Source organism: Microcebus murinus, chromosome 2 (genome assembly GCF_040939455.1).
Source record: "Microcebus murinus isolate Inina chromosome 2, M.murinus_Inina_mat1.0, whole genome shotgun sequence".
Taxonomy (NCBI): domain Eukaryota; kingdom Metazoa; phylum Chordata; class Mammalia; order Primates; family Cheirogaleidae; genus Microcebus; species Microcebus murinus.
In genome coordinates, this window is record NC_134105.1 from 120,152,639 (window position 1) to 120,179,765 (window position 27,127).

General features: G+C 33.3%; 1 protein-coding gene across 4 annotated transcripts in view; it reads left to right on the top strand.

Annotated features, from left to right (window-relative positions):
• RABGAP1L (RAB GTPase activating protein 1 like) overlaps positions 1-27,127 on the top strand; it is a 689,918-nt gene that overhangs the window by 107,713 nt on the left and 555,078 nt on the right. For 3 of the 4 annotated variants that reach the window (XM_076000395.1, XM_012765066.3, XM_012765067.3), the window contains 3 exons: positions 12,443-12,509; positions 17,134-17,236; positions 19,978-20,144. In XM_076000395.1, coding sequence (XP_075856510.1) covers positions 12,443-12,509; positions 17,134-17,236; positions 19,978-20,144 — 337 coding nt within the window. The remainder of the gene's footprint in view (positions 1-12,442; positions 12,510-17,133; positions 17,237-19,977; positions 20,145-27,127) is intronic. The other variant, XM_076000396.1, reaches the window with a different exon arrangement.

A 27,127-nucleotide genomic window follows, 5' to 3' on the forward strand; every position in this document is an offset into this window, starting at 1 on the left:
TGTGTGAGGCCTAAACCTACTTATTGAGGGGCTCCAGATGAAATGTTAAAAGTGTGCACAGATCTGTTCAGGTCAAGCTCTTCCTATGTTCCCCTGACAGAAATGCTGATCATTCTGTCCCTGACCAGCTGGGTTTTGATGTCACACATGTAGAAATATTGAAAAAGATTTTCTTGCACACTATTGCATTGATATGTATTTTTAAAGCCTTATCTGATGTTTAACACATACTGTTAGTAGCACTATTACCTTGTATCCACTTCGATACTTTAATAGATGATTATGCTTGATACCCAAAAAGCGAGAAAGGGAAGGGGAAAATTTTCAGTTTTTACCATATTAGTTTTTTGACTAGTCGATTTTTGCCAAGTATTACTTCTTATTTCATAATAAAATGATTCAGGACAAATAATACCATATACATTTAGAAAATGGACCTCTTTATAATTCCGTAACAAGAAGAGGCTCTAATGATGGTAATTTCAGGCCTTGTGGACGGGTGATTGGGAGACATTTTTGGCTTCAGGGTTTTATGTCTGTCATATAACTCTGTTCCTAGGGGTCTTCCCTCATACCTGCTGTGCTAACCAGAATGAAGTGACACAGCAAGTGGAATACAATGATTAGATTTGTTGTAAACACATAACTCAGTTTGTTCTGAGTAACATGGGCCAACACTGTTAGAAAAGAAGGATTTCCGTGAGTCATTTTTATCTCACCCTCATTTTGGGGGATACAAGCATTACATATACATTAGCAAAGATATAATATACCATTCATTAAAGGCAGTGCTCATGTGAGACCATATAGAGCAATAGGTTTAAGACCCATGTAGTTTGATCATCTGCAGAGTAATTTAGTGATAATGTCTGTTTCAATAGCAGATTTTGCTTCAGTTTTTAATTTGTGCTTGCTGGCTTGCTTCAAAAACCATATAACAAAAAACTGAATTGATAAGAACCATACTCCATAAGCATGAGTGAGTGACAGATACCTTTTTTTATGTAATTTTTTTTTTTTTTTTTTGAGACAGAGTCTCACTCTGTTGCCTGGGCTAGAGTGCCGTGGAGTCTGCTTAGCTCACAGCAACCTCAAACTCCTGGGCTCAAGTGATCCTCCTGCCTCAGCCTCCTGGGTAGCTGGGACTACAGACACGTGCCACTGTGCCCAGCTAATTTTTTTCTATTTTTAGTTTTTGGATAATTTCTTTCTGTTTATAGTAGAGATGGTGTCTCATTCTTGCTCAGGCTGGTCTTGAACTCCCGAGCTCAAGCAATACTCCCTCCTCTACTCCCAGAGTGCTAGGATTACAGGCGTGAGCCACCACGCCCAGCTCAGAAATACTTTTTTTTTATATGAGCAATGAAAACATACATTCTTTTTTGTAATGTGTTTTTGTAAGTTAATTGATTCTAGGTGTTAGAGCTCATTTAAAAAAAAAACTTTTCAGTTTAAAATAATTATAGATTCACAGGAAATTACAATAATAGTATAGGGAGGTTCCATGTATGCTTCCCCAGTTTCCCCCAATAGTAACTTCTTACATAGCTATAGTGTAATATCACAACTAGGAAATTGACATTGCTATAATCTTCAGCCCTCTATTGGAGCTCTTTTTGAATCTTTTCGTTAATCACAGTATACTTTTGTACTGTAATAATAAGTTTTTAATTTATTGGTTTAAGAACTTTGGATTTGTAACCTGGCTGTTAAGTAACTAGAAGAGATGGGAAATTATATCCATATCTTATGCCAGTTATCGGTTTATTGCCCCTTGACTCCATATCTACCCTCTTACCTGATCTGATTAATTAAGCTTCAAACATTTCATCTTTGCAGCAAGCACACTAATAAATTGTGCCAGTAGAGGGTGCTTGAGGGACACTGCAGGAAGAAGGGGCTTCTCTTCCAGTTTCTGATGTGCTGCAATTGTTTCTTGCTCTTGCTGAGAGGTCGGGGGACTTCCGGTGTTCTTTTGCGGTTTGGTTCAACCCAGCTGTGCACACAGTCCTTCCATGAGCTCACACCTTGGTTCTGGTTCAGTGAGGCCCTCCAAAAGTTCTCCTGTCATAGACACTGTGTGCCCTAGACCTAGCATCAATCACTTAGAAGAAATTTTATATTTGTGCTTTAAATATTACTTTGATTTTTTTCTATTTTCAATATATTTTAATAAATTTACTCATCCTTTTTATTCTTCTGTTATTTAATTTTTATTCACAAGTTTTCTTTAAGGTTTATGTGTTTAGGTGAATTATTTCATTATTCCACTCTACTATAGGAAACTGTTATTCTTTTAATAACATATCTAAGCTATATATGGCTTGATTCAACTGTTTTATGTGAAATTGAGCTTCTAGGAATCTATATTATTTTACACACAGATGATATAGTTTTATATTAAAACTTTCTTTGCTTAAAATATAAACACCGAGATAAAGCTGTGTAGAAAAGATTTAAGATAGCAGGCCTCAAATTGCTATTTCTGTGGTTCTGCTTGTAAGGTTGGCTCTTGACTGTCACATGGAAACTTGTAATTTGAGAGGGTTTCTAACGTTCCCAGAACTGACAGCAGTGACTCACTGTGCCTAAACTGTTTGCACAAGTGTTGAGGTTTATGCTGAACATCTGCTTTCCTGCCGGGAGTATGGAATTTTGATAGATGCTAGGCAGAGTGTGCTTGTGTGGCCAGCCCCTAGTAAAAACTTTGGACACTGAGTCTCTTTGAGCTTCCATAGTAGACAACATTTCATACATGTTGTCACAACTCATTGCTACAGGAATTAAGTATATACTCTGGGACTCCACTGGGAGAAGGGTTTTGGAAGCTTGTGCCTGGTTTTCTCTAGATTTCACCCCTTGTGCCTTTTTCCTTTGCTGAATTTGCTTTGTATGAGTTTACTATGATAAATCATAAGTAGAACTATATGCTGAATCCTGTGAGTCCTCCCAGAAAATCATAGAACCTGAGGTGGTCTTGGAATCCTCAACACAAGGGCATTTTGTTGTTACTAATTTTTCATCCAGGAATCATGTTTAAAGTCACTATTTCCCTTCTTGATATACGTGTATGGATGTGTGTAGGTGTAGGCTTGTTATTTCAGGAAGTATTTGCCTAATTGGAGGCCTATTTATGAGGTATAGGATAGCTCTTTTGGATCTTTTCTTCAGAGGAGCAGTAAAATTTGTGAGTTGAGGTTATGAGATAATGCATAATAAATATATATTTGGATTTACTGTTTTGCAAGCACATCAACTGAGAGCGTCTTTGGGACCCAAAAGTCATCTTTCTTTTCCTGATGCACTTCAAGTAAAACCTTATTCGCACTCATATATTCTTCTCTCTTCCTTCTCCCTCCTCAATGATAGTAAGAGGGTACCCAGAACTCCACATTCCTCTGATAATACTTCTCCTTCTTTGACTTGGGCACCTTGGTTGGCCAAAACTGGAGTAAAGCAGGGTACTCTAGATCTCTGCATGCTCCTGCCAAGATCCTTCCTTCTACCCCCAACATCCAGCCTCATTGAGCAAATCTATTCTGTTTTGCCTGTTTTCCTCAGGCCTTGTAGGAAGTCCATGACTCTCAAGTTTTCCATCAGTACTCAGAGCCTCATCCCCACATGACTGTATATGTCCCCCGATCTGACTCCCATCTTTCCCTGCTGCCCAACTTCCTAAATCATACCATTCTGTACTCTAGAACTCATAGTCCATCATCAGCACAGTTATTTTTATCTTCAACCTTATTTTTGTATATTATCTTCACTTTATAAAACCTGGCTTTTGCCTGAGTCCACTGTTTCTTTTACAGCCCTTTCAAATGACAGCTGTTCTCTCTCTCCCACTCCTTGTACCTCTGGCCTGAAGATGTGTAAGCATTCTTCTTGATTGTTCTTTCTTCTTCCAGATTGTTATTTTTTTTTTATTTTTTATTATTCCTTAAAAACTCCCAGCCTTGAAGTTCATGTTATCAGATTTTACTATCTGCTGACCTCTCCTTGCAGTTATCCGTAAATCCTTGGGATTCCCATGATTCTTTGAAGATTTTAGCTCCTGGTTCACTATCACCCTCTTTAATATCATGCTTATCTTAATTTCTGGCAATTTAAATATATATGTAGGTGATTTTTCTAAACAACTCCTTTCTATCTCAACTACCTACTTTCATGGTCATACCCTGGAAATTGCCATTACCAAAAACGGCACTCTCTTTATAATCTCAATTTCAAGTATCCCATTTTATGTTTACCACCTCTTATCTAATTCACTACTATTTTCTCAATTTCATTAATTTTTTTATTCCACTGAGACTAATAATATATGGTTCTACCATATTTTTACTGTCTTTCACCTACTTACCCATATTTTTACTTCTTTCCTAGCTTAGATTTTCTGAGCTTAGATTCCATTATCTGTCTTTATAGGTGATTCCTTTGTATATACTCCTACAACTCTCTTGCTTTCTCTCCCATCTTCCTATTCTCCTGTTGTATTCTCAACTCTAGTCAATTCCAACTTTTAGCTCCTTTGCACCAACACTTGTAGCTAAATGCAGCTGGGGAAAAAGACACCAAAAAACATGTAATCATGCTGATAGTCTTTACTTCAGATTCATGTCCATTACCTCAGGCGGGCCTCAGTGTTGCCAGAAATCCTCTTTCATTTTACTAGACAGGTTGTTCCATTTCTCTCCTAGACTATTTAATAGCTTGTTTTTAAACTTTCACCATGTTTACTGTCATCCAATGACCTTTTCTTACTTAAGACTATAGAAGTAGTAAGAGTAGAACTTTAGATCGTCTCATCTCCTTGTCTGCCAATTTATCTCATCTGTACTCATATATTCTGCCTTTTTTATTTCTTTGGATGAAATGCCCATGCTTTTAAGGCCGGATTTCTACTTGTATACTAGATTTTATTCTATTTTGCCTTCTCAAAAACATTATTTTACTGTCTTTCTTCTATCACACTTGCTCCTTAGGTTACAGACTTTAAATATGTCTGTAAATGGATGGCATCAAAATTTTTATCTCTGACCTGAGGTTTCCAGACTTATTTATCCAACAACTTCAGATCTTCATTTGGCCTCTCAAAGTTAATATGTTTAGAGATCAAACAAAAAATTCAAGTCCCAAACTTGTTCCTTCTGTAAAATCTCACAGTCTTATTCATTTGTAATTTGAATCTTCCAATTAGTCAGGTTAAAAAACTTAGAATCATCTTTGACTCCCTTCTCTTTTACTGCACATCTAATTCTTCATTAAATCATATTAGTTCTATTTCAACTATACAAAGGAAGATAAAACTCTACAGAAAAGGGATTATATCTATATATATGTATGTATGAATAGAGAAGAAAATATAGACTATAGATAAAAGAAAAGATAATTAGAAGAAAAATAAAAGAAGTGAAATGACAAATGAAAGAAAAAGAAAAAGGAGCTCAGGTGAAATCACTAGTATTCTTATTTTATCAAAAAGTTTGTGAAATTGTTTTTGCTGTAAATTTTCTCATAAAATTGAATTAATATTATTTGCTGATATTTGGTTCAACCGTATCTCAATTTTACTTACCTTTGTGAAGGAGAAAATGGACCCTTGTTAACCAGCTGTAGCTATAGAGGAGAAAATTTTACTTTTCTTTATGCTTTTTGATGTTCTTGAATTGTTTATAAATATATTCAACTGTAAAAATACTTGTAGTTTTACATTATTTTGATGCATATACCTTGTATATACAAACACCCCAATAATGTATCACTCTCCAAATTTGTTGTTTTATTATTATTGAATGGAAAAGCAAAATAATTGATTTTAAATGTTTTTAGCAGTGATTAAACCAGGTTAGATTTTGAAATTTATTGTTATAATTTTTAATATTGTATTTTTTTTATCTGACTATAGCTAAGTTATTTTGTACTTGAAGAGAATTAGTAAAAGTACTCATATTTGAGTTATGGTTCCTCATTTCAAATTTTGACCCTTTATTAATGTGGAATTAATTGGGAACATTACCAAAGGATGATATGGAAATAGTTGCATGTTTTTGAAGTATATTGATTGATAATTTTAAAAAATGTTGACCTAAAAATATTAACTCTTCTTTTATAGCCTTCCTGTAGGTTAATTTTCTATACTGGTAGCAGATCTAAGGTAATCCTAAGCATCTATTTAAATTATTTTTTTCCTAGTAATTTGTCCTAGTGTACTAGGAAATCTTTGCAGAACAAATAAAATTTCCTACTTGATGAATGAAAAGAAGGGAGTAACCAGTTTTTTGATCTCTTTTGCTGATAAGTATAAATCCTAATGGAGAGACTCCTTCTCATTACTGATTACACTGAGGTTAGTAAAATGAAATTTTTAAGATCAACAACTATGGCGTTTCCTCATTTGGGTTTGGCTCTACAGTGACCATGAAAGTTATTTAACTACTCTGTGCTTCAGTTTCCAATTTATAAATTGTGAATAATACTTCTTAGCTGGGTGAGGTGGTTCATGCCTGTAATCCTAGCACTCTGGTAGGCTGAGGCAGGTGAATAGTTTGAGCTTAGGAGTTCTAGACCAGACTGAGTAAGAATGAGACTCCCTCTCTATCAAAAATAGAAAAAATTAGCCAGGCGTGATGGCACATGCCTGGAGGCCCTGCTACTTGAGAGACTGAGGCAGGAGGATTGCTTGAGCCCAGGAGTTAGAGGTTGTAGTGAGCTATGACGATGCCACTGCATTCTGGCCTGGGTGGCAAGAGTGAGATTGTGTCTCATAAAGCAAAACAAAACAACAACAACAACAACAACAAAACTTAAGATTGTTGGGAAGATTAGCTAGTAACTGGGAAGTATTTGGAATAGTCCTTGACACAGAATAAGTACTTGCCATTTTACTGTTGATGGTACTATTACTACCACCACAATCATGATTTTTACTGAGTCTATTGGTGCTTTGTGAATGATAATCAGGAATAAGTAGCCTGCAGAATCAGAGTTACCTGCTACTGTGGGAAGGCAAAATGTTTGGCAGATTTGTTTACAATCTGTGTATATATATATATACAGGCAGTCTTTGCACAGTCACGATATACATGAATTTCTGTTAGTATGTTTTAGTTAAGTAATACCATTCTCACAACCACATGGTTCAAATTTCTGTTACCATAGTCTATTAACTGTAATTGCATAAAGTACAAACTTTGTTGTTAGCTCTTCAGTGTACAAGTTACTACATAAATACATGATTAGTGGCCAATAAATCATTTTACTTTCAATATCTGTTGGGGATCTGTCACAGTGCATTTGTTATTCAGTTCATTCACAAACAGCAAAGTACGTGTACGTGGTTGTGTCATCTCCTTGTCTCAGTGGTAAATCCATGTGACATTTAAAAAAAATGGATAATACAGGAAATTGGCTAACAATGATAAAAGTATAGCAGAGAAATGAAAAGTGATAAATGCTGAAAGTGAAATTGCATGTGATTTTGGAAGATGTGAAAATAACGACAGCAGAATGAAGACAGGATGACAGTAGGCTTGCACAAAGCTGTGATACGAACAGTATTGAAAAAGTCTAATGAATTAAAAAAAACATGATAAAATCATTCCAACTTGTTTTAGTTTAAGTTTCACTAGGAACAGAAAGCCACTTATGGTTGAAATGGAGAATTTACTTCTACTTTAGATTGAAGACTGTAATAAAAAAAACTCCCATCGGTTTTGCTGGCATTCAAGCCAAAGTATTGAACTTAGTTGCACATTGAAAAGAAATAGTATTAATAATTACAGGGAGACTGGTGATCATGCAATTTTTTTAGCTTAATTTTGGAAGAAACATAAACATGAAGCATGCAACTGAAAACATTCAAGCACCATGGCAGGCAACAACAACGAATATTATGCTTGTAGTATGGCAGAACTTTAACTTCATTGTGGAAGTAACTTTGCAGGATTTGAATAGGCTACACATGGAGATGTAGAAGAAGGAGGTGACTGTGGGAGTGTTGACCCTGCCACTATTAGTGAACTCTAGATAATGCAGCCAGAAGAGCGTAGGTAAGATGAAGTCAGCATAAATAAGGAGAGTGGTTGTGATGAAAAGTATGAATGTCCCAGAGGAAATGACTCTGGCAAAAGCTTCACATTAAAGGAACTCTTGGAGATATCTCACAACATTGAAAATACAAAGGATAAAATATTGGTGATCCAAACTTAAAAAGGAATATGATGGTTTGCCAAGACATAAAAAAGGTACTTCATATTGTAGATTATATGAGAAGGCAGCAAGCACTGTTCAAACTATTCTTGATATGTTTTTTCAAATAAAGTGCTCTAATTTTTAATGTTTCTAAGTACTAAAAAATAATAGTTTTACTTTTTTATATTTTCCTATACATTTATAACTGATAATAAGAGAGTTTTTTAAGTTTTAATGAAAAAATTTAAAGGTCACGGAAAAGTTATAAGTATTCCCATTGATTTATGTGATCGCTTTGCACAGTTTTAGCTTGTATGGTTATTTTTATGATTCCACATTACCGCACATAGTGAGGAATGCCTGTATATCTTTCTCTGCTTGATTCCTTTGATAAGGGAAAAACAATCTCAATGACTCTCATAATAGGAGATTTTCCCAACTATCTTTTTGTTTTAGCTTCTTTAGGGTAAGACTGACTGGGATTCCAATTTTTATAAAATTACTTAGTGTTTTACATATTGTTCTGAAAAACTGCAGTTGAATTATAGATTTTCTTATTTGCAGTTCTGTTTGCCCCCTTCTATTATGTCATCACGTTCTCATTTTTAATAAAAAAAGTTTAGAACTGCAGGAGACAGTGTTCTTTAACTAATGATTGGTCAGATCCTCCCTCCCTTCCATTTTTATCTGTAGTCTTTGTGGAGATATTTGGAATTCCTAAAGCTTTCATGGACTAAAGTCAAAGGTAAAAAAGAAAAGTTAAAGTTTCCTATTGTAGGACATTAACATAACATCTGTTTTTCTCATTTTTTCCCGGAAGTTAAGTCTAAAGCAATACTAGAAATGCTAAGGTTTTGATGTTACAAATCTAACTTGGTGTTAAAAGCTGCTTAAAGCTCTACTGTTAGTAAATACTAAGTATACTATGGAAGGCAGAGCTTTCTGTTCTTAATGAGAATGGAAATTATAATAGTAATTTATAATTGGCAACTACTTTATAGCTTACAGTACACTTTCACTATGAGTTTTTTCATTTCTACTTTACATTAACATAATGAACATGTAACAGGTGTTTGTATTTCAGAAATGTGGATAGTGAGATTTTGAAGTTTGTGACTTGCCCAGGGTCACACAGGGAATTTATAGTCTTTTTTGCTGATAGCCTAGGGAGGTGGCAGGCTATAATGTAAAAGACTATACAGTGTTGTAGTGATAGACTTGAGCTTGAATCTCACCCTTATAACTTAATAGCTGTGCCACTTTGGTCAAATCACTTCTACTTTCTGAAATTGGTTTTATCATTGTTATATGAGAATTGTTTTGAAATGTAAATGCAATAATGTAGTACTGTCTGGCTTATAGTTAAGATAGTTAATAAACAGTAGCTTCTATTATGATTATTAATATGATAATATGTCATTCTCAGGAGGTTTGATTTAACATTTTGGGTCAGGTCAGTTATTTGCTATATAATAAATAATGTTGGGTGTGTCTCTGCTCTGCTTTGTTAACATTCTGTACTTATAGGTATCATAGAACTGACCTTATCAGGTTGTAATTGCCTGTTTACTTATTATCCTCCCTGACTAGACTGTGAACTCCTTGAGAAAATGGGTGAGATAGCAGTTTGTTTTCTCCTTTATTTATAGAGTTAATGAGAGAAGGTTGAATACTTTGAACTCCCCAATGAAACATTTAATATTACATTAGGTATTTGTGTTAGTAATAACATCTATCTAATTTCTGACACATTATTTCTAATAGATATTGCTGGTCTCTGTAGGAATCCTGATGTGCTTTAATGAAGTATAATTTTGGAAATGACTAATACAGTTTGATAGAAAAAATTATGTAATTTTAGTGCTAGAAGAACTCTTAAAGTTCATATATTATACCTCTCTTGTTAGAGAGGACTCTGCTTCCTCTGCCTAGAAGAGGAAGCAGAGGCCCAAGGGGCTTAGGTGAGTTTCTAAGGTCACACTGCTGAGGTTCATGGCAGAGTTTTTATTTATAAGTCAGGAAAAGAACAGTACATCAAAGTTCAAAAATAAGGTGATAAGTATTGCCGCTTAAGGAATATCCAAACCTCTAAGGCTCCTTTTTCAGTAGAGTTTAATATAGGAATATTATGCTAAGAAAATATAAAATTTTATTCATTTTACCATTTATCTGGAAGTGCTTGAGAAACAAAACAGTACAAACTTTAAATTTTCAGAAAGAGCAAAAAGAAAGGTAGATCCTGGCTGGGCGTGGTGACTCACGCCTGTAATCCTAGCACTTTGGGAGGCCGAGGTGGGAGGATCGTTTGAGGTCAGGAGTTTGAGACCAGCCTGAGCAAGAGCGAGACCCCGTCTCTACTAAAAAAAATAAAAAAATAAAAAGAAATTAATTGGCCAACTAAAAATATATAACAAAAATTAGATGGGCATGGTGGCGCATGCCTGTAGTCCCAGCTACTTGGGAGGGTGAGGCAGAAGGATCACTTGAACCCAGGAGTTTGAGGCTGCTGTGAGCTAGGCTGACACCACAGCACTCTAGCCTGGGCAACAGAGAGAGACTCTGTCTCAAAAAAAAGAAAGGTAGAGAGGATATATTCCAGACTGTTACCATTGGTTCCTAAGGGGGCTGAGAGAAAAGGGAGAAATTATTTTTTGCCTTATATACTTCAGTATTTATTGACTTATTACAATGAGCATATAATAGTTTTGTAACTTAAGAAAAACCTATAACATAGAAAATTGTTATAAACCCGTGAGAAATACAAGCTGAAGCAAAGTTTGTAGAGACATGTGAGACAAATCTGGCCTCATTGACCTGGCTTTTTAGTTAGAGAAACCAAATTTTATATCTGAAAAAGAATTAAATTTTTTATTCTTGCTTAGCAAGAATTTAAGCCAGTAGCAGAAGAAATAGTGCAGTGAAGTGCATGATTAATTATCATTTATTTGCACAGATAGTGTTTATTATAGGAGTTCATAGGAGAGAGACACTTTGTATAGTAATCATATTGAAATTATGAACGTTAGAGTATAATTATTTCTGTTTTACTTACTAAGCTTGTATTTGGACAGGACCAATCACTTACCTTGTTCATGTAAGAAAAAGCCATGCTACTAGGAAAGTAGACCTTTGGAAACAATAAAGATCAGATTAAGTGTTGACTGGTCAGCTGTCACTATTTGAAATTTTAAAACTCTTATGTTTAATTCAGTTACATTCTTTTCCCCTTCTATAAGGTGCCCCATAGCATATCTCTAAATTTTGAGAAGCTACAATAAAAACAGTCTTCTAAGTGTGGGTATGTGTTGGCAGAGGAACACTGTAGATAGATTGCATTGCCTCTTGAGTTACAAGACCTAATTAATAGCGATATGAATTTGAGTAAATTGCTTAACTTCTCTGTACTTTATTTTGCTTAGCTGTAAAGTGGAATTAATAATAGCTTAACAAATTTAAAAATCTTAGATATAGCTGAATTTTAGAGCTTATGAAAATCCTTTGCAAATAAAGTGGAGGTGTCCATAGTATTCCTAAAGCTTCTCTAGCAGTGGAAAGCACAGAGCAACGTAAATAATTAATAGCATATTAATGGATGTTGGATAATATCTTCACTAATATGGTACACATTTGGTAATAAAATTTATATAACTTCAACTGAGAATATAGTATTAAACTGAGAATATAGTATTAAACTGATATCGTATATATCTGAATATAGTATTTAACTTAAACTGAGAATATAGTATTAACATGTTACTCAGTTAACAAGACTGTTGAGGCTCAGAGTAATAGTTTACTTTCTGTTAATCTGGTTTGATGCAGAGAGAGCACAGTGTCGTCTTATTTTTAAAAACCTTCTTTTTGACTTAGCTGTGTAAATTGATCTTGACCTATGTGTTTGGAATAACTCTAAGGCAAATAAAATCTCTTTTCTCCCTGGAAATTAATTCATGTATCACTACATTATTTTCTTTCAATCAACAATTTGTGGCCATTTATATGGCGGATTCTGACCATTGGTAATCTTCTACATGTAATATAAAGATCTAGGAATTTAGATAACTTATTTCCATGTGATTTTATTATGTATCTCCATGAATTCTTATTTCTGGTGTTCTTAGGAAAAAAACTAAAGTTCTTCGTAAGTACACAGCTCAGATTGTGTAGTTATTATAAAAAGGCTTTTTGCTCACTGGGCTTCTATATATTCTTGATACCTTATTTCTCCTTTTTTTTCCCCCAATATTTTCAGATGTTTTGGAATGTTATTAAGCCCAGGTCGAAACGTGAAGAACAGTGACATGCATTTACTGGATATGGTAATGATAATCTTAAGCACCTTAACCAAGTTTAGATGATAGTTATTTTATATTTAAAAGTATTTTCTATTTAAAAATTTTGTCATATTGTCAAAATTGTTTCATTCGTATGTACAATAGTAATTAAACTTGGGAACCTAAACTTAAAGTTACTTGTGAGGGAGGAATTTAGGAAAATTTCTACCAGAACAGTCAGATGCAAGTTGAAAGCATATAAAAAGATAGTGTTACGACAATGTCCATCTATTCATCTTCTTACGGAGATGTCTGGCTTCTTAGGGAGATGTCTTTTCTTTGAGCCCCAAATAATAAGTACTTTATTATAACAAGCATCTCCAGTGTGAGTATGGTGCCTTTCATTTATTTTAATGCACTGCTGTTAATTTGAGTATTGTGATGGATGCTTTTGTTTTCTTTAAAGCATTTCCCTTTCTGAGCTTGATTACTTGTTCTTAGCAAAATATATTTACTGTGGGAGTGGTATTTATTTAAGGAATGCCTTTAAAGGTTAATATATATTGACGAGTTGGTATTTGTATAAAAGTAGTAAGCCATCTTAACTTTTAAATAGAAATACTTTCTAGTCTTGCAGTTAATGAAAACATTTACTTTATGATTTAGAAACGTAGGCAATAACTTTAAGGAAATAAGCATAAAGTTCCTTAGTGAATTGGGATTTTTATATTTATTAATAATAAGTACTATGTTTTTTTCCTTTCAGCTGTGTTATGCAAATGTCAGTTAAATATCACTAATCATATCAACTTTTCCTTTGAATTATTTCATGGTAATAGCAACATTGATTTCCTAGCAGTAATGGATTGGTTATTCAGGTTTTTGGGCATCTATTTGTATGCCAAGTGTTGTGTGAAGTGCTGGGGTTATAGAAGTGAATAAAATATATATCTCTTACCATGTGTAGCTTCATAATCTTGTGATGGAAACATACCTTTTAAGTATGTAACCATGGCAATGGATTAAGTGCTCTCTCTGGTGGTAAAATGAGCCACGGAAATATAAAGGAAGTACTGCCTGGTTACGTCAGATAAAGACAGCCAGTTGCATTGAATGTGGAAACATAAATTAGCTATCGATCCATCTCTCTTCCATCCGTCTTCACCACTTATCAGTACTGAATGTGGTTTTTACTAAAGGCAAGCCATAGCATTTTGGAACTTTGAAAATTCCATGAAGAAGTAGTTTAGGAGCATTGAGTTTTTAAAAGCTTTTAAGATCCTAGATCCTAGTTAATCATGGTCTTTCAGAATTTAAAAGATTAAGGCGAATTACTGGCAGAGGATTGTCCATAAAAATCTAAATTCAGATTATGGGATTATAGACCTAGTGTGAAATTCTGGGATCTCTTCTTCATGTCTGTCTAAGTTGCAGAGCAGTCCTCCACCTTTGAGTCCATATCAAAAACAAAGAGCATTCATGCTTCTGGACAGAGAAGGGGCTTACCTGCACAGCAAATAGGTGGGCAAATGGGAGGATTTATGTTTGTAATTATTAACAGATAATTGTGATTTGTCATTACCCAGTGCTGTTAATCTTCATGATATCTCTAATATGTGGTCATTGAGCCTCAGCTAGACTACATCTAATTAAAGGAACTTGTTACCTTATGTTAAAGTCTAAGGGAAAGTTCTGGTTATTACAAAATTATTTTTTGATAATCACCTGAAATCATATTTCTTGTAACTTTATCTGATTATTCTTACTTCTGCCTTCTAGAGCAAGATGTTAATACTTCTCCTCCTCCTATGACACACCCAAATACCATATGAACACTGTAAACAAATGTCACCTTCTTATATATTCTGACTAATTTTGAAAAAATATACAATTACATTTAACTTAACTTCAGAATTTGTGAGACTTTTCTATTTGTTTTGAACAATTTTTAAGCAACATAGATTTTCCTTCCCTGTGAATATTTCTAATAGCAGGGTGACTTGACGTTTTTCTAATTTAATAAATCTATAAATTTAGTTTAATATAAGATCTTCAGACAATGAAAGTCATATTTACCATTAATATATATGCATACTTATATATATTACAGTCATGCACTGTACAATGACATATTGGTCTAAGATAGCTTGTCTATATGACAGTGGGCCCCTAAGATTATAATACTGTATTTTTACTGTACCTTTTCTATGTTTAGATATACAGATACTTTCCATTTTGTTACAGTTGCCTACAATATTCAGTACAGCAACATTCTATACAGGTTTGTAGTCTGCAAGCAATAGGCTATACCATATAGCCAATTGTAGGCTATCCCATTTAGGTGTGTGTAAGTATAGTCCAGGATATTCGTACAATGATGAAATCGCCTAAGGAGGCGTTTCTCAGAATGTATCCCTATCATTAAGCAACACATGACTTTGTGTGTGTATAAATAAAAGCATATATAAACAAAATTAGTTTTTTGGAGGGGTACAAGTAACAGAGACTCCATTTTCTTCCAATAAGAAAAGTATTTTTAGTCAAGATACTTGTAGGAATAGGGAAATGAGAATTTTTGACCCATAGTTATTGATATCTATGAAAAGCCTAACAGCAAGATACCAAGAAAAGCAGAAAACCCAATAGTGGCAGGTTTCTTGGAACTGTAACACAATTTAAAATCTAAAGATGGCTCAGAAAGTTTGTGGATCTTTACAAGTAGCCATTTATTAACACTAGACCAGTTGCTGGACCCCCAGTTAAAAATACATTTTATTTATGATTCTTAGCAGTGGATCAAAACAAAACAAAAACTAAGAAAAAAATACATTTTATGTTGTCATCCAGTACACTTGTAATGTGTATGTATGTGTAAAAAAGTGACAGTAAAAGTTTCATTAAACGGTTCATCTGTGATAACCTCTCTTTTTCTCTTCTCCTTATTTCCTCCCCACTTCCTTTGCCCTTTCATCTCTGATCCCACTCCCTCTGCTTATCCCTTCTTTCCTTCTTGCCTCCCAGTATCTGCCTTGGTTTTTTGTCTGCATGATTTATAATTTTTAAGGTTTTTTAATGTTTATTTTCTCCATTTCTTTCTTACCACTTAGCAGTTTCCAAATATTCTGCTGTTCTTTATATATTTTTTCCTACTTCATAATTTGTTGTATTATAACTTTGTCTTCTATGTGGCCTATGATGGCCATTCTCATTAAAACCTTTTGGCTTCCACTGCTGAGTGCCCACTGTCTTTGGTTTTATTTGTTAATTGAAAGAGATTTGGTTTGGTCTAGCACATCTTTTTTTGGACTCAAGCAAAAGTTCTAGTCCAGAAATGGATTGGGTTCTTTTGGGTCAGAATTCAATTCCTGTTCTGATCAAGGGCCTAGTTAGGGGTTGGAGTTGGGGGAATGGATGGGAGTGTGTGTGTGTGTGTGTGTGTGTGTGTGTGTGAGAGAGAGAGAGAGAGAGAGAGAGAGAGAGAGAGAGACCTTGAACACATGAGTGTGTTAGGGGTGCTAAGTGGATTTTTTTTACAAATGGCCTTAAGTATACTTCATCTCTGGAATGAAGGGTCCCTGCACTCAAGCTATATAATCTGATTAGTGAAATATTACTAATATATTAGAAAAATATGCACAGTGATTACCAAATGACTGATATAATTTTATAGGGGTTCAGAGGGGGATCTGTGAGGGGGTAATAATAAAAAAAAAAGAAAAGCTTTTGTTTTAATCTGACCCTTTTAGTACTCTTTATTCATAATATAAGGAACTTGGTATAGAAAATTGAAATACTGTAGATACCATTCTTTCGCATATGCACATACTTGTATTCTTGCGTGCTGTTCTTCCATGGGACAGTCTACTCCTTGTGTCCCTGTACATATATATCCAACCCATGTGACCTTGCTTTTGCTGTAGGAGTTGCTAGCTTTTTTTGTGAGAGTCAAGAACTGTCTTGGTAAAAGTCTTAAAGAACGGAGGTCATGAAGAAGAAAGAGAGAAGGAGGGAGTAAGTGAGGGAGAGAGTTAATATACTTGGATATTGCTCATAAGCCAAAATTAGTTTAATATTAACTTATGATTATAAGAAAGTATACAAATATCTGTCATAGATAATATAAAATATTAATTTGGAGGTATTAATTGCTATAAAGTAAATTAATATTTTAAGAATATATTAAAAATTAGACCATTAGAAGAAAAATATTAACTTTCCCCCCAGGATTAGCTATTAATTCAGTTTAACTGTCTTCAGTTAATTCTGTATTATGGTTTTAATAGAAAGAATGTATATCCTTATATGTGTAAGTATATGAGATTTTGACAACCAGCATAAGATCAAGTTAAATATAACTTCATAGCAATGTTATGTTTTGTGATTTAGCATCATTTAGGCTCATAGGCATGCTTCCTTTTACCTAAGAGGTACATATCCTTAAACAGAAACTGTGTTTGAAGAAAGCTGTAGGAGAATTTAATATTTAAAGAGAATTTAATATTTAAAGAAATGCTTTTGTAGGGTAAAAAAATTTACAATGAAAATAAAGGCCTTGTTTGATTGCTAATCTAAATTTTAATAAATTAGATTGCTTAAAGTAAGATATAATTTAAAGTGGCAGTAGTCTTGATATATCTATTATCAGTGATTCCTGTTTGAACTTTTATAGGAATCCATGGGCAAGAGCTATGATGGGAGAGCTTATGTTATCACTGGCATGTGGAACCCCAATGCACCGATATTTCTGGCACTTAATGAGGAAACCCCAAAAGGTGACTTTTCTGTAAAAAATACCTTTTTATTTGCTTTAAATTTTACATTATGAACAATGTTGTCATGTTTTAAAAACATTTTGGCATTTATTTAAAATGAAGATATTCTTTTTATTTAGAATTAGAGGTTCCTTTTTATACTTTATGCTACTGTGAGAAAACCCCCACTATTCAAAAGAATCCCTATAAAAGATATGTAAATTAATTTAATTAGATTATGTAGAAAGCATTTAGGCTTTGTTTTTCATATATCACCATAGAATTGTTTTAGCTGGGGGGAATGATGGAGGAATATGAAAAATAATGATGAAAGGAAACAATTTCTGGAGTTTTGCATATCTTTGATTATTAACTATTTTTAACATTATAGATTTCTTATATTTTTCATTTATTAATTATTGGTTCCAATCTTTTGACCTTTGGGATTTTAGTAATATATATTAAAGATTTAATTTGTGGCAAATATTTTTTTCCTGGTTTTTTATGTTTTTGTTTTATTTAAAATGTCTAGCATTGGATAGAATTTACAAATGTTAAATAGTCATATTTGTCATTTTTCCATTTTTTATTCTTTATCCAGATATCTCTTAATTGCCTATGTTTTTGTGCCTCTCTATTGTCTGCCTTTAAACTAAATTTAAAATTTTACTTGTTGAGTTATATTCTTACCCTAAATGCTTTACTGTCAGTCAAACAATGATTTATGTGTAGAATATCATGGATTAGTTTGTTTTATCTTCAGTTTTAATATTATTTAGTTTACACCCACAGTAGACTTTTTGCTAAATTATAGGCATCATTAGTGAATACTGAATGGTAATATAATATGTTAATGAAAAACATTTAAATGATAATTTTTCTCTAATTTCCTTAAAAAGAGTATTCACTACTTCTGTAAATTGCATACATTTGATCACACATCAAGCTGTCTAAAAATGAGGGCTAAAAAGAGGAAAACAAATTATATAAAATTTAGCTTTTCATATATTAGCAAAAAAATAATTTTTACACCCACAGTTTGTTATTTCTGGAGACATGTTTGTAAATACCAGCCTGTAACCTTCTTTCTTATAATCATTCAGAAAGAAAACACAAAAATGAGAAAAATAAGCCTGTTGGTAATTTTTAAGAGTAAGAGATAGAAATTTCAATTATGAAGTTATAAAAGTAGTTTTTATCTGTTTTTAATATAACACATAGTTTAATTTCATTATGCATTTTAAAATATACATTTGGTCCTCAAATAAAAGAAAATTCATTTATAATTTATTTGTTCGATTAAAATAAAGTTTAATAATATTCTGACCCAAAATATAATGTGTTTTAAACTTAAAGTCCTTTCATCTACCACACAAAAATGTTGCCCTGATTTTTAAAATGTCCAAATGGTACCCTTGAAATTACATTTTACTTAGAGAAATCATGAATCAAATAAAGTTTGGTTTTTATGGGTGAAATTTAGGCCCTGAGAGATGAAATGTCTTGGATCTTTCTGCTGTACTAAGATCCAGTTGATTTTTATATTCAGTCTTCTGTTATTCTCTCTTACCCCTCTATAGTTCTCTGGACTTTAAGGTCTTCTAGGTCAGATACAAGTATAGAGAGCCTTAGATTCTCTTTGATTGGCAGGTGTATACTTGTATTTACTAAGAATGCAATAATTTTTTTGTTGAATTTGATAATATTAATAGAAGTGTAGTTGAGTATAAATGTATAATATTTGTGAGAAAACCACTATTGAAGGTTCTTTTTTTCTAATGATGGGCTTGGTTATTTGGACTTTCCTTTAATTGTGAATGAAATATATTTTTAAAATATTTAAGAAGCAATTAAGAAATTATAAAATGATATGAAATGACCAGGCTATAGGTTAAAAAAAACCCAATGAATATTAAGCAGCATAAATAAAATAAAATGAAATCCAGGTTTCGACCCATCATAGAGGACTGAAGAAAAATCAGTAGACACTGGCCTTAAAGATTCTAGATTCAAATTAAATGAAGTAGACGGTTTAAATAATAACTAGAATTTTGACTGATAACACTGTACTATTGTTGTCTAAAAGCACTTTTCAGGACTCTGATTTTATATATGTATAAAAATCATATGTAACATATATTAATACATATATATAACATATATAAGTATATATGAAAACTACACAGAACTATTTCTTTGGCACTTTGATTAATTATTTTCCTGAAGGTTAATATATATTACAAATGATGAGGGTACTGACAAATTTCCAGGGACTGCCCTTAAAAGGGTACAACATGGAAATATTTATAGCAATAACATATTACCTATATACAAGTTTAACACAGAGAAGGCTGTGCTTCTCTTCTGATTTGATAGTTCTTCCCATGCAACTCATCCAACAAACCTAATAATTTCTGGGTTTTTTTATACAAGGACAAATCTCCGTGTTTTCCAGAGGTTCTCTGGAAAATCTGATAGTTTTGAATAACATTTTATTTTATTTATTTTTATGTCAAGGATCTGATTTGGGGAATGAAAAAAGAAATTTGTCAAATTTGCACATTTGATTAAGATAGGATAATTAGTGCCTAAAATACTTGGTTACTTATTTAATCAAAGTGATAATAGAACATTTAAAAATAATTATAGATGGTAATACGATTGTAAAGAACCTTAATTCTTTCATAAGTAAGGAAACTTTGTTTTCTAAATAATCAAAGAGTAATAAAGCTGGAATAAAACCCAGAAAATTTCTACTACAGATAAGCGAGTATACATGACTGTGGCAGTGGATATGGTAGTCACGGAGGTGGTGGAGCCTGTCCGCTTTCTCCTGGAGACAGTAGTTCGTGTGTACCCTGCAAATGAGCGATTCTGGTACTTCAGCAGGAAGACTTTCACAGAGACTTTCTTCATGAGGTTGAAACAGGTAGGAACTTTTTGTTCTTTTCATACAGTAACACGTATTTTTCTATCTTTCTTTTTGAATGCCCAGATAATTCGAGAAGTAGCAATGAATTTTCTCAGAAAATTAAATAATACTCTAAGTCAACCAAGACAGTGTTTGAGAAATCCACTTCTAGGTAATATAAGCTAAAAAACCCAACTAGTGTAACAATTATGTACGTTTTCCCTAGAAATCTGTTAAGTGTGAACATACTTAACAGAAATATTGATTCTGCATATAAAACAACTTTGCCTTTTATGTACAATTACTTGAAACCAAAAAGACAGAGCACAGAAATATCATATGCTTATATAGTTACAGTAAAACAATTTCCAAGGAATACCTAATTTCCATAGTTATTTCTGCCTCTAATATTAGATAAGCTACATTATACGTACATCTTGTTTGACTCATCAGTAAGGTTACAAAATTATTTTAATATTAAATAAACAAAATTAGGGGTTTGTGACATCTTTAAATGAGGCAATTAGTAGATAAAATATAAAATTTTTGTTTTGTAGTAAAGGCAGAAGGTAACAGTGAAAAATAATTTGAATTCTAATAGTGTCGGTTTTTAAAAAGCAGGGTAAAATGCTCTATTATGGAAATCCTTTATATGCTGTTTTTGTTAGTACTCCCACTCTGTCAAGTTTTAAAATTCTAGCTGCTTCATACGCCATAGTATGTGAACGGTAATGAGGTAAAAGCAAGCACTAGCACAGTGAACAAATATAGAAACCACTTATCTATTTTCATATTAAAAAACTCATCATAGCTCAGTTAGGCTTCATATACTAGATACTTTGAAATGATTGTGGTTTTCATCTTTCGTAAAATTATTATAGCTGTGGTTTGACTCAGCTTTTATTACTGTGTGGACTGTTTTTGCAACATCTTCTAATGAAGATAGCAATATTCAAAACTTCAGTCTCTTGAGCATCTTTTAATATTTTGTTATGAGATTTTTTTCCCTCTCCCTCCTTCCCCATTCTTCTGTCCTTTCTTTTGTTTTTTGGTAGCTGAGTTGTTATGACTATCAAGGGATTCTTCATTTTGAGCCAAAAGATTATTCAGAATTGCATAATAGTGAATAAAAGGAGCTATTCTCCCTTCTTTATATATAAATATAAAATATATAAAAATCTATTTGATATTACATATATAAAATATAGAGTAGTTGTTTATTATTACATGTTATTTTCATATTTTTAGACTTACTAATGTTGATGACTTTGGGTGGTAAGTACCAGGAGAATTTTCTTAGTAATAACACATTAAAAATGCTACATGAGACCACTTCATATGAATTAAAAAGATTAAATTAGATTCACGTGTAATAATCAACTCTATTAAATGTGAGATTGATTTAAATGAATCTTAATTATGTATGAAGAAGATGGTTTCTAACTGTAGTGCCAAAATCTATATTAAAGAAAAAGTGTTGAAAGCAATGGAAAATAGATTATTGACTTGTCCACATATGAAGACATACCTACCTTGAGTAGAAATAATTAAAATGAAAACATTGAAATCTAGAGAAGTGAATTGTGAAAATTCATATGAGTGATTATTGTGAGAGCTGAGACTACAACTAGTTACCTTAAACCAGACTGTGCTGCTGTAAGGCCAGACTAGCTTCTTCCTGCAATTCCAAGACTGGCTTGGTTTGTGGTCATTGATGGTAATCTGGGGATGTTGGTTTAGACTAGACAACACTGGTAGAAGGAATTTAGGTGAACATTTAGTGTAATTAAAAGTTATGTTTGAAAATCTAGGTCCAGGTCTTTACTACTTTAAAGGATTTAAGGGAGAATAAGTTAATTTCAGTTCTGGGTGATTTCGACTTTAGACACCTACAGCTATTTCTTTCATTCTGAGACCATTGGATTTATGGAATGAACCCTGAATTAGACCTGTGCCCATATGGGATTAGACCAGACTCCTGAGGGCAACACCAAGCTAAGATGGGATTTCCTATTCCAAATTATTTTTTCTTGGAAGTTTTCTTGTTCTCAAATATAGCAGGACTTTTATCTGTGGGCAGTGGGAGTGTATGAAAGTGTAATTTGTTCCTGATTGGTTTTCACTCAGAGCAAAATGGCGTTTTCATTTCATTTATTTCTGCTTATCGGGAGCAAGGAGAACATTTAACAAGGGGACTGAAACTGGAGAGTTTGGGAAAATTATCTGGAGAAAGGCATTTGACCTGAGCCTAACAGAGGAGTAGAATTAATTAGGTGAAAGTAGGAAACAGCAAGTGTAAATGCCCCGAGAGCTAAAGACTAGGGAGCACAATAGTTGATGAACAGAGGCCAGGTTCCTGATCTGGTGAGACTTTGCAGTCCATGTTAAGGATTCTTTTATAAATCAACTTTATTGAGGTATAGGTAGCACACAATAAAATGTACTCACTTTAGTTGTACATTTTGATGAGTTTTGAAGAACCACTAAAATTAAGATATGCAATATTTCCATCAGTTTTGAAAGTTGCCTATCCCAGCCAATCTTCCCCATTCTCAACCTCAGGCAACAGCTGATCTGCTTTCTGCCATTATTGATTAGTTTTTTTTTTTTCTCTAGAGTTTCATATACAGCAACTGGAATCCTACACTTCTATTGTGTAAAGCCTTCTTTCATGTAAGGCATCCATGTTGTATATCAGTTGGACATTCAGTTTATTGTTGAATGTTATTACTTTGTATGGACATGCTATAATTTGTTCATTCATTTGTTGAAAATTTGAGTTTTTTCACTTTTCAGCGAGTATGGTTAAAGCTGCTGTGTATGTATCTCTGTGTGGATATAAGTTTTCATTTCTTTTGAGTAGATACTTAGAAATGGAAGTGCTGTGTGGTATGGTAAGTAGAAACTGCCAAACAGCTTTGTTCTTCTTTTTTAAGATTTCTTTGGCTATTGAGTTCCATATGAATTTTAGGATTGCCTTTACTATGTCTGTGAAAAATGCCATTGGGATTTTGATAGGGATTGCATTGATTCTTCTTTAAATGTTTGGTGGAATTCAACAGTGAAGCTATCAGGTCCTGGCCTTTGTTAGGAGACTTTATTACTAATTCAGTCTTCTTATTCTTTGTTGCTCTGTTCAGATTTTCTGTTTCTTCATAATTGAGTCTTAGTAGCTTGTTTGTAGGAATTTATCCTTGTCTTCCATGTTAACCAATTTTTTGGCAGATAATTGTTCATAATAGTCTCTTATGATCCATTGTATTTCTGTGGTATCAGTTGTAATGTCTCCTCTTTCATTTATGATTTTATTTGAGTACTTTCTCTTTTTTTCTTAGTCTAGCTAACAGTTTGTCAATTTTATCTCTTCAAAAAACCAACTCTTAAGATTTTTATCTTTTCTGTTGTTTTTATATTCTCTACTTCATTTATTTCTACTCCAGTCTTTATTATTTTTTCCTTCTGATAATTTTGGGTTTAGGTTTTGCTTTTTTTTTCTAGTTCCTTGGGATGTAAAGTTAGGTTTCTTGGAGCTTTCTTTTTTCATAATGTAGGCATTTAACATTATAAACTTTCCTCTTAGAAATGCTTTTTCTGTATTCCATAAGTTTTGGTGTGTTATGTTTCTGTTTTAGTTTTTCTCAGATATATTTTTATTTCCCTTTTGACCCATTGATTGCTCAGGAGTATGTTCTTTAGTTTATATCTCTGAATTTTTCTAAGTTTCCTACTTTATTGATTTTTAGTTTTATAGTATTGTAGTCAGAAAAGACACTTGATACAAATGTAATCTTCTTGAAATTGTTAAGACTATTTTGTGTCTTAATATATGATTTATTCTAAAGCATTTCCGTGTGTGTGTGTGTGTGTGTGTGTGTGTGTGTGTGTGTGTGTGAAGAATGTATTTTGCTCTTGTTGGACAGAATGTTCTTTATGTGTCTGTTAGGTCCATTTGGTCTGTAGTGTTGTTCAAATCTGCTATTTCTTTGCTGATTTTCTATCTGCATGATCTATCAGTTCTTCAGAGCATGGTATTAAAGTGCCCTCTTTTATTGTATTGCCCTTTATTTCTTATTTCAGTTCTCTTAATAATTGGTTTATATATCCAGGTGATCTCAGGTGCATAAATATTTACAGTTATATCTTGTTGATGAATTGATCCTTCTGTCATTATATAATGATCTTCTTTGTCTCTTATGACAGTTTTTGACTTAAAGTCTAGTTTGTCTGATTCATATATGCCACTGCTGTTCTGTTTAGGTTACCATTTGCATAAAATTATCTTTTTCTATCTCTTTTCCTTCCCCCTACATGGGTCCATAAAGCTAAAATGAGTCTGTTGTAGGTAGTGTATTGTTGGCTCTTATTTTTGTATTCATTCAGCCACTCTGTATCTTTTGATTGGATAGTTTAATCTATTTGTATTTAAAGTAATTATTGGTAGATAAGGACTTGTTATTGTCATTTTATTAATGATTTTTGCTGTTTTTTTTAGTTCTTTTGTTCCTTTATTTCTCTTCTGTTGTCTTTATAATTTGATGACTTTTTGTTGTGGTATGCTTTCATTCCTTTCTATTAATCTTTTTTAAAAAATATTTCTACAACATAAAGGGATCTATTAATTTTTTGTATATCTATTACAGGTATTTGCTTTTCACTTCCCATGAGGCTTACATAAAATATCGTATAATTATTATATCTTATTTTAAGCTGATAATAACCGTAATGGCATATAAAAACACTATATTTTTACTCCCTCTTCATATTTTTGATGTTATTGATGTTACAGTTTACATCTTTTTTATATTATATACCCATTCACAATTTATCATAGCTATAGTTATTTTTATAATTATTTTTGGGGGGACAGAGTCTTACTGTCACCCTGGCTATAGTACAGTGGTATCATCATAGCTCACTGTGACCTCAAACTCCTGGGTTTAAGCAATCCTTCTGCCTCAGTCTCCCGAGTAGCTAGAACTACAGGCACACACCACCATGCCTGGCTAATTTTTCTATTTTTTGTAGAGATGAGGTTTTGCTCTTGCTCAGACTGGTCTCAAACTGCTGAGCTCAAGCAGTCCTCATGCCTTTGCTACCCAGAGTGCTAGGATTATAGGAATGAGCCACTGCACCCAGCACCTATTTTAGTATGTTTTTAAACTTTTACACTACAGTTAAAAGTGATGTATTTACCACTATAACAATATATTGGAGAATTCTAGGATGGGACTTGAGGCCAGGAGTTGAAGGCCAACCTGGGCAACATAGCGAGGGCCCATCTCTACAAAAAATGAAAAAAAATTAGCTGGGTGTGGTGGTGCACACCTGTAGTCCCAGAGGCTAAGGTAGCAAGATTGCTTTATCCCAGTTGTTCAGGATTGCAGTGAGAAATGATGAAGCCACTGCACTCTAGCCTGAATGCAAGAGTGAAGCTTTGGCTCTAAAAAAATAAAAAGAGAGCGAATTCTGATTTTGACTGTATATTTACCTTTGCTAGTGAGTTCTATACATTCATATATTTTTAGATTGTTAGTTTATGTCCTTTGATTTTAGTTTGAAGAACTCCTGTTAGCATTTCTTATAAGGCAGGTCTAGTGTTGAACTTCTTCAGCTTTTGTTGGGGAAAGTCTTTATCTCTTCTTCATTTCTAAAGGATAGCTTTGTCAGGGATAGTATTCTTGGTTGGCAAATTTGTTTTTTTTTCCATATATTGACTACATCAGCCCACTGTATCCTGGCCTGCAAAGTGTCTACTGAGAAATCCACTTATGGTGTTATGGGGATTCCTTTGTTTGTGACAAGGTGCTTTTCTATTGATGTTTTCATAAATTTATCTTTGACTTTTGATTATTTATTTATACTGTGTCTTGATGTAGACCTTTTCAGGTTCAGCGTATTTGGGAACTTTGGAGTTCTTGAATCTAGGTGTCCATTTCTTTCTCCAAATTTGGGAAGTTTTCAGCCATTATTTCTTTAAATAGATTTTTCTGTCTTTTTATCTGTTTCTTCTTCTGATATTTCTGTAATGCATGTATTATTTGAGGCAATGGTGTTCCAGAAATCCTGCACACTTTCTTCACTTATTTTCATTTTTTTCTCTTTTTGCTTCTCTAACTGGTTAATTTTAAACTACTTATCTTTGAGTTTGCTTATTTTCTTCTTCTGCTTGACCAAGTCTACTGTTGAAACCGCTATTGAATTTTTTAATTGCCATTGTATTCTTGAACTTTAGGATGTGTTAAATGGTTTCATTCCTTTATTGACTCATTTTCTTCATTTATTGTTTTCCTAATTAGTGTAGTTGTCTTTTTTTTTTTTTTTTTGGTAGTTTACTGAACTTTAAGAGGACAAATTCTGAATTCTTTGTCAGTCAGTGCTTTCATGGTATCATGTTTTCTTGATTTTTTTGATCTTCATGTCCTTGCATTAGTGTCTACACAATTGAGGAGGTGGTCACCTCTTCCAGCCTTTACACATTTACTTCATCAGGAAAAGAACTTTACTAGTCTGCACAGCTTGGGGTTCTGGATGGGCCAGTTGGTAGTGTGGGCAAGTGAGGCTTGCTGTTGGGGTCTCTAAGGGTGCATGGAGCTGCTGGCTAGGCTCTGTGGTAAAGCAGATCACTGGCTGGGTATTAGTATTAGTTTAAGGTCTTCAAAAAATAAATTGAAAACTGTTTCTCAATTTTCTGGAATAATTTTTATAAGATTTGTATTATTTCTTCCTTAAGTTGGATAGAATTCACCAAGGAAGCCATCTAGGGCCTATAGATTACTTTGTGGAAAGCCTTTTAATTATGAATTTAAATTCTTTCTTTCTTTTTTTTTTTTTGAGACAGGGTCTTGCTTTGTTGCCCAGGCTCGAGTGAGTGTCGTGGTGTCAGCCTAGCTCAGCAACCTCAAACTCCTGGGCTCAAGCAATCCTCCTGCCTCAGCCTCCCAAGTAGCTGGGACTACAGGCATGCACCACCATGCCTGGCTTTTTATATATACTAATATATA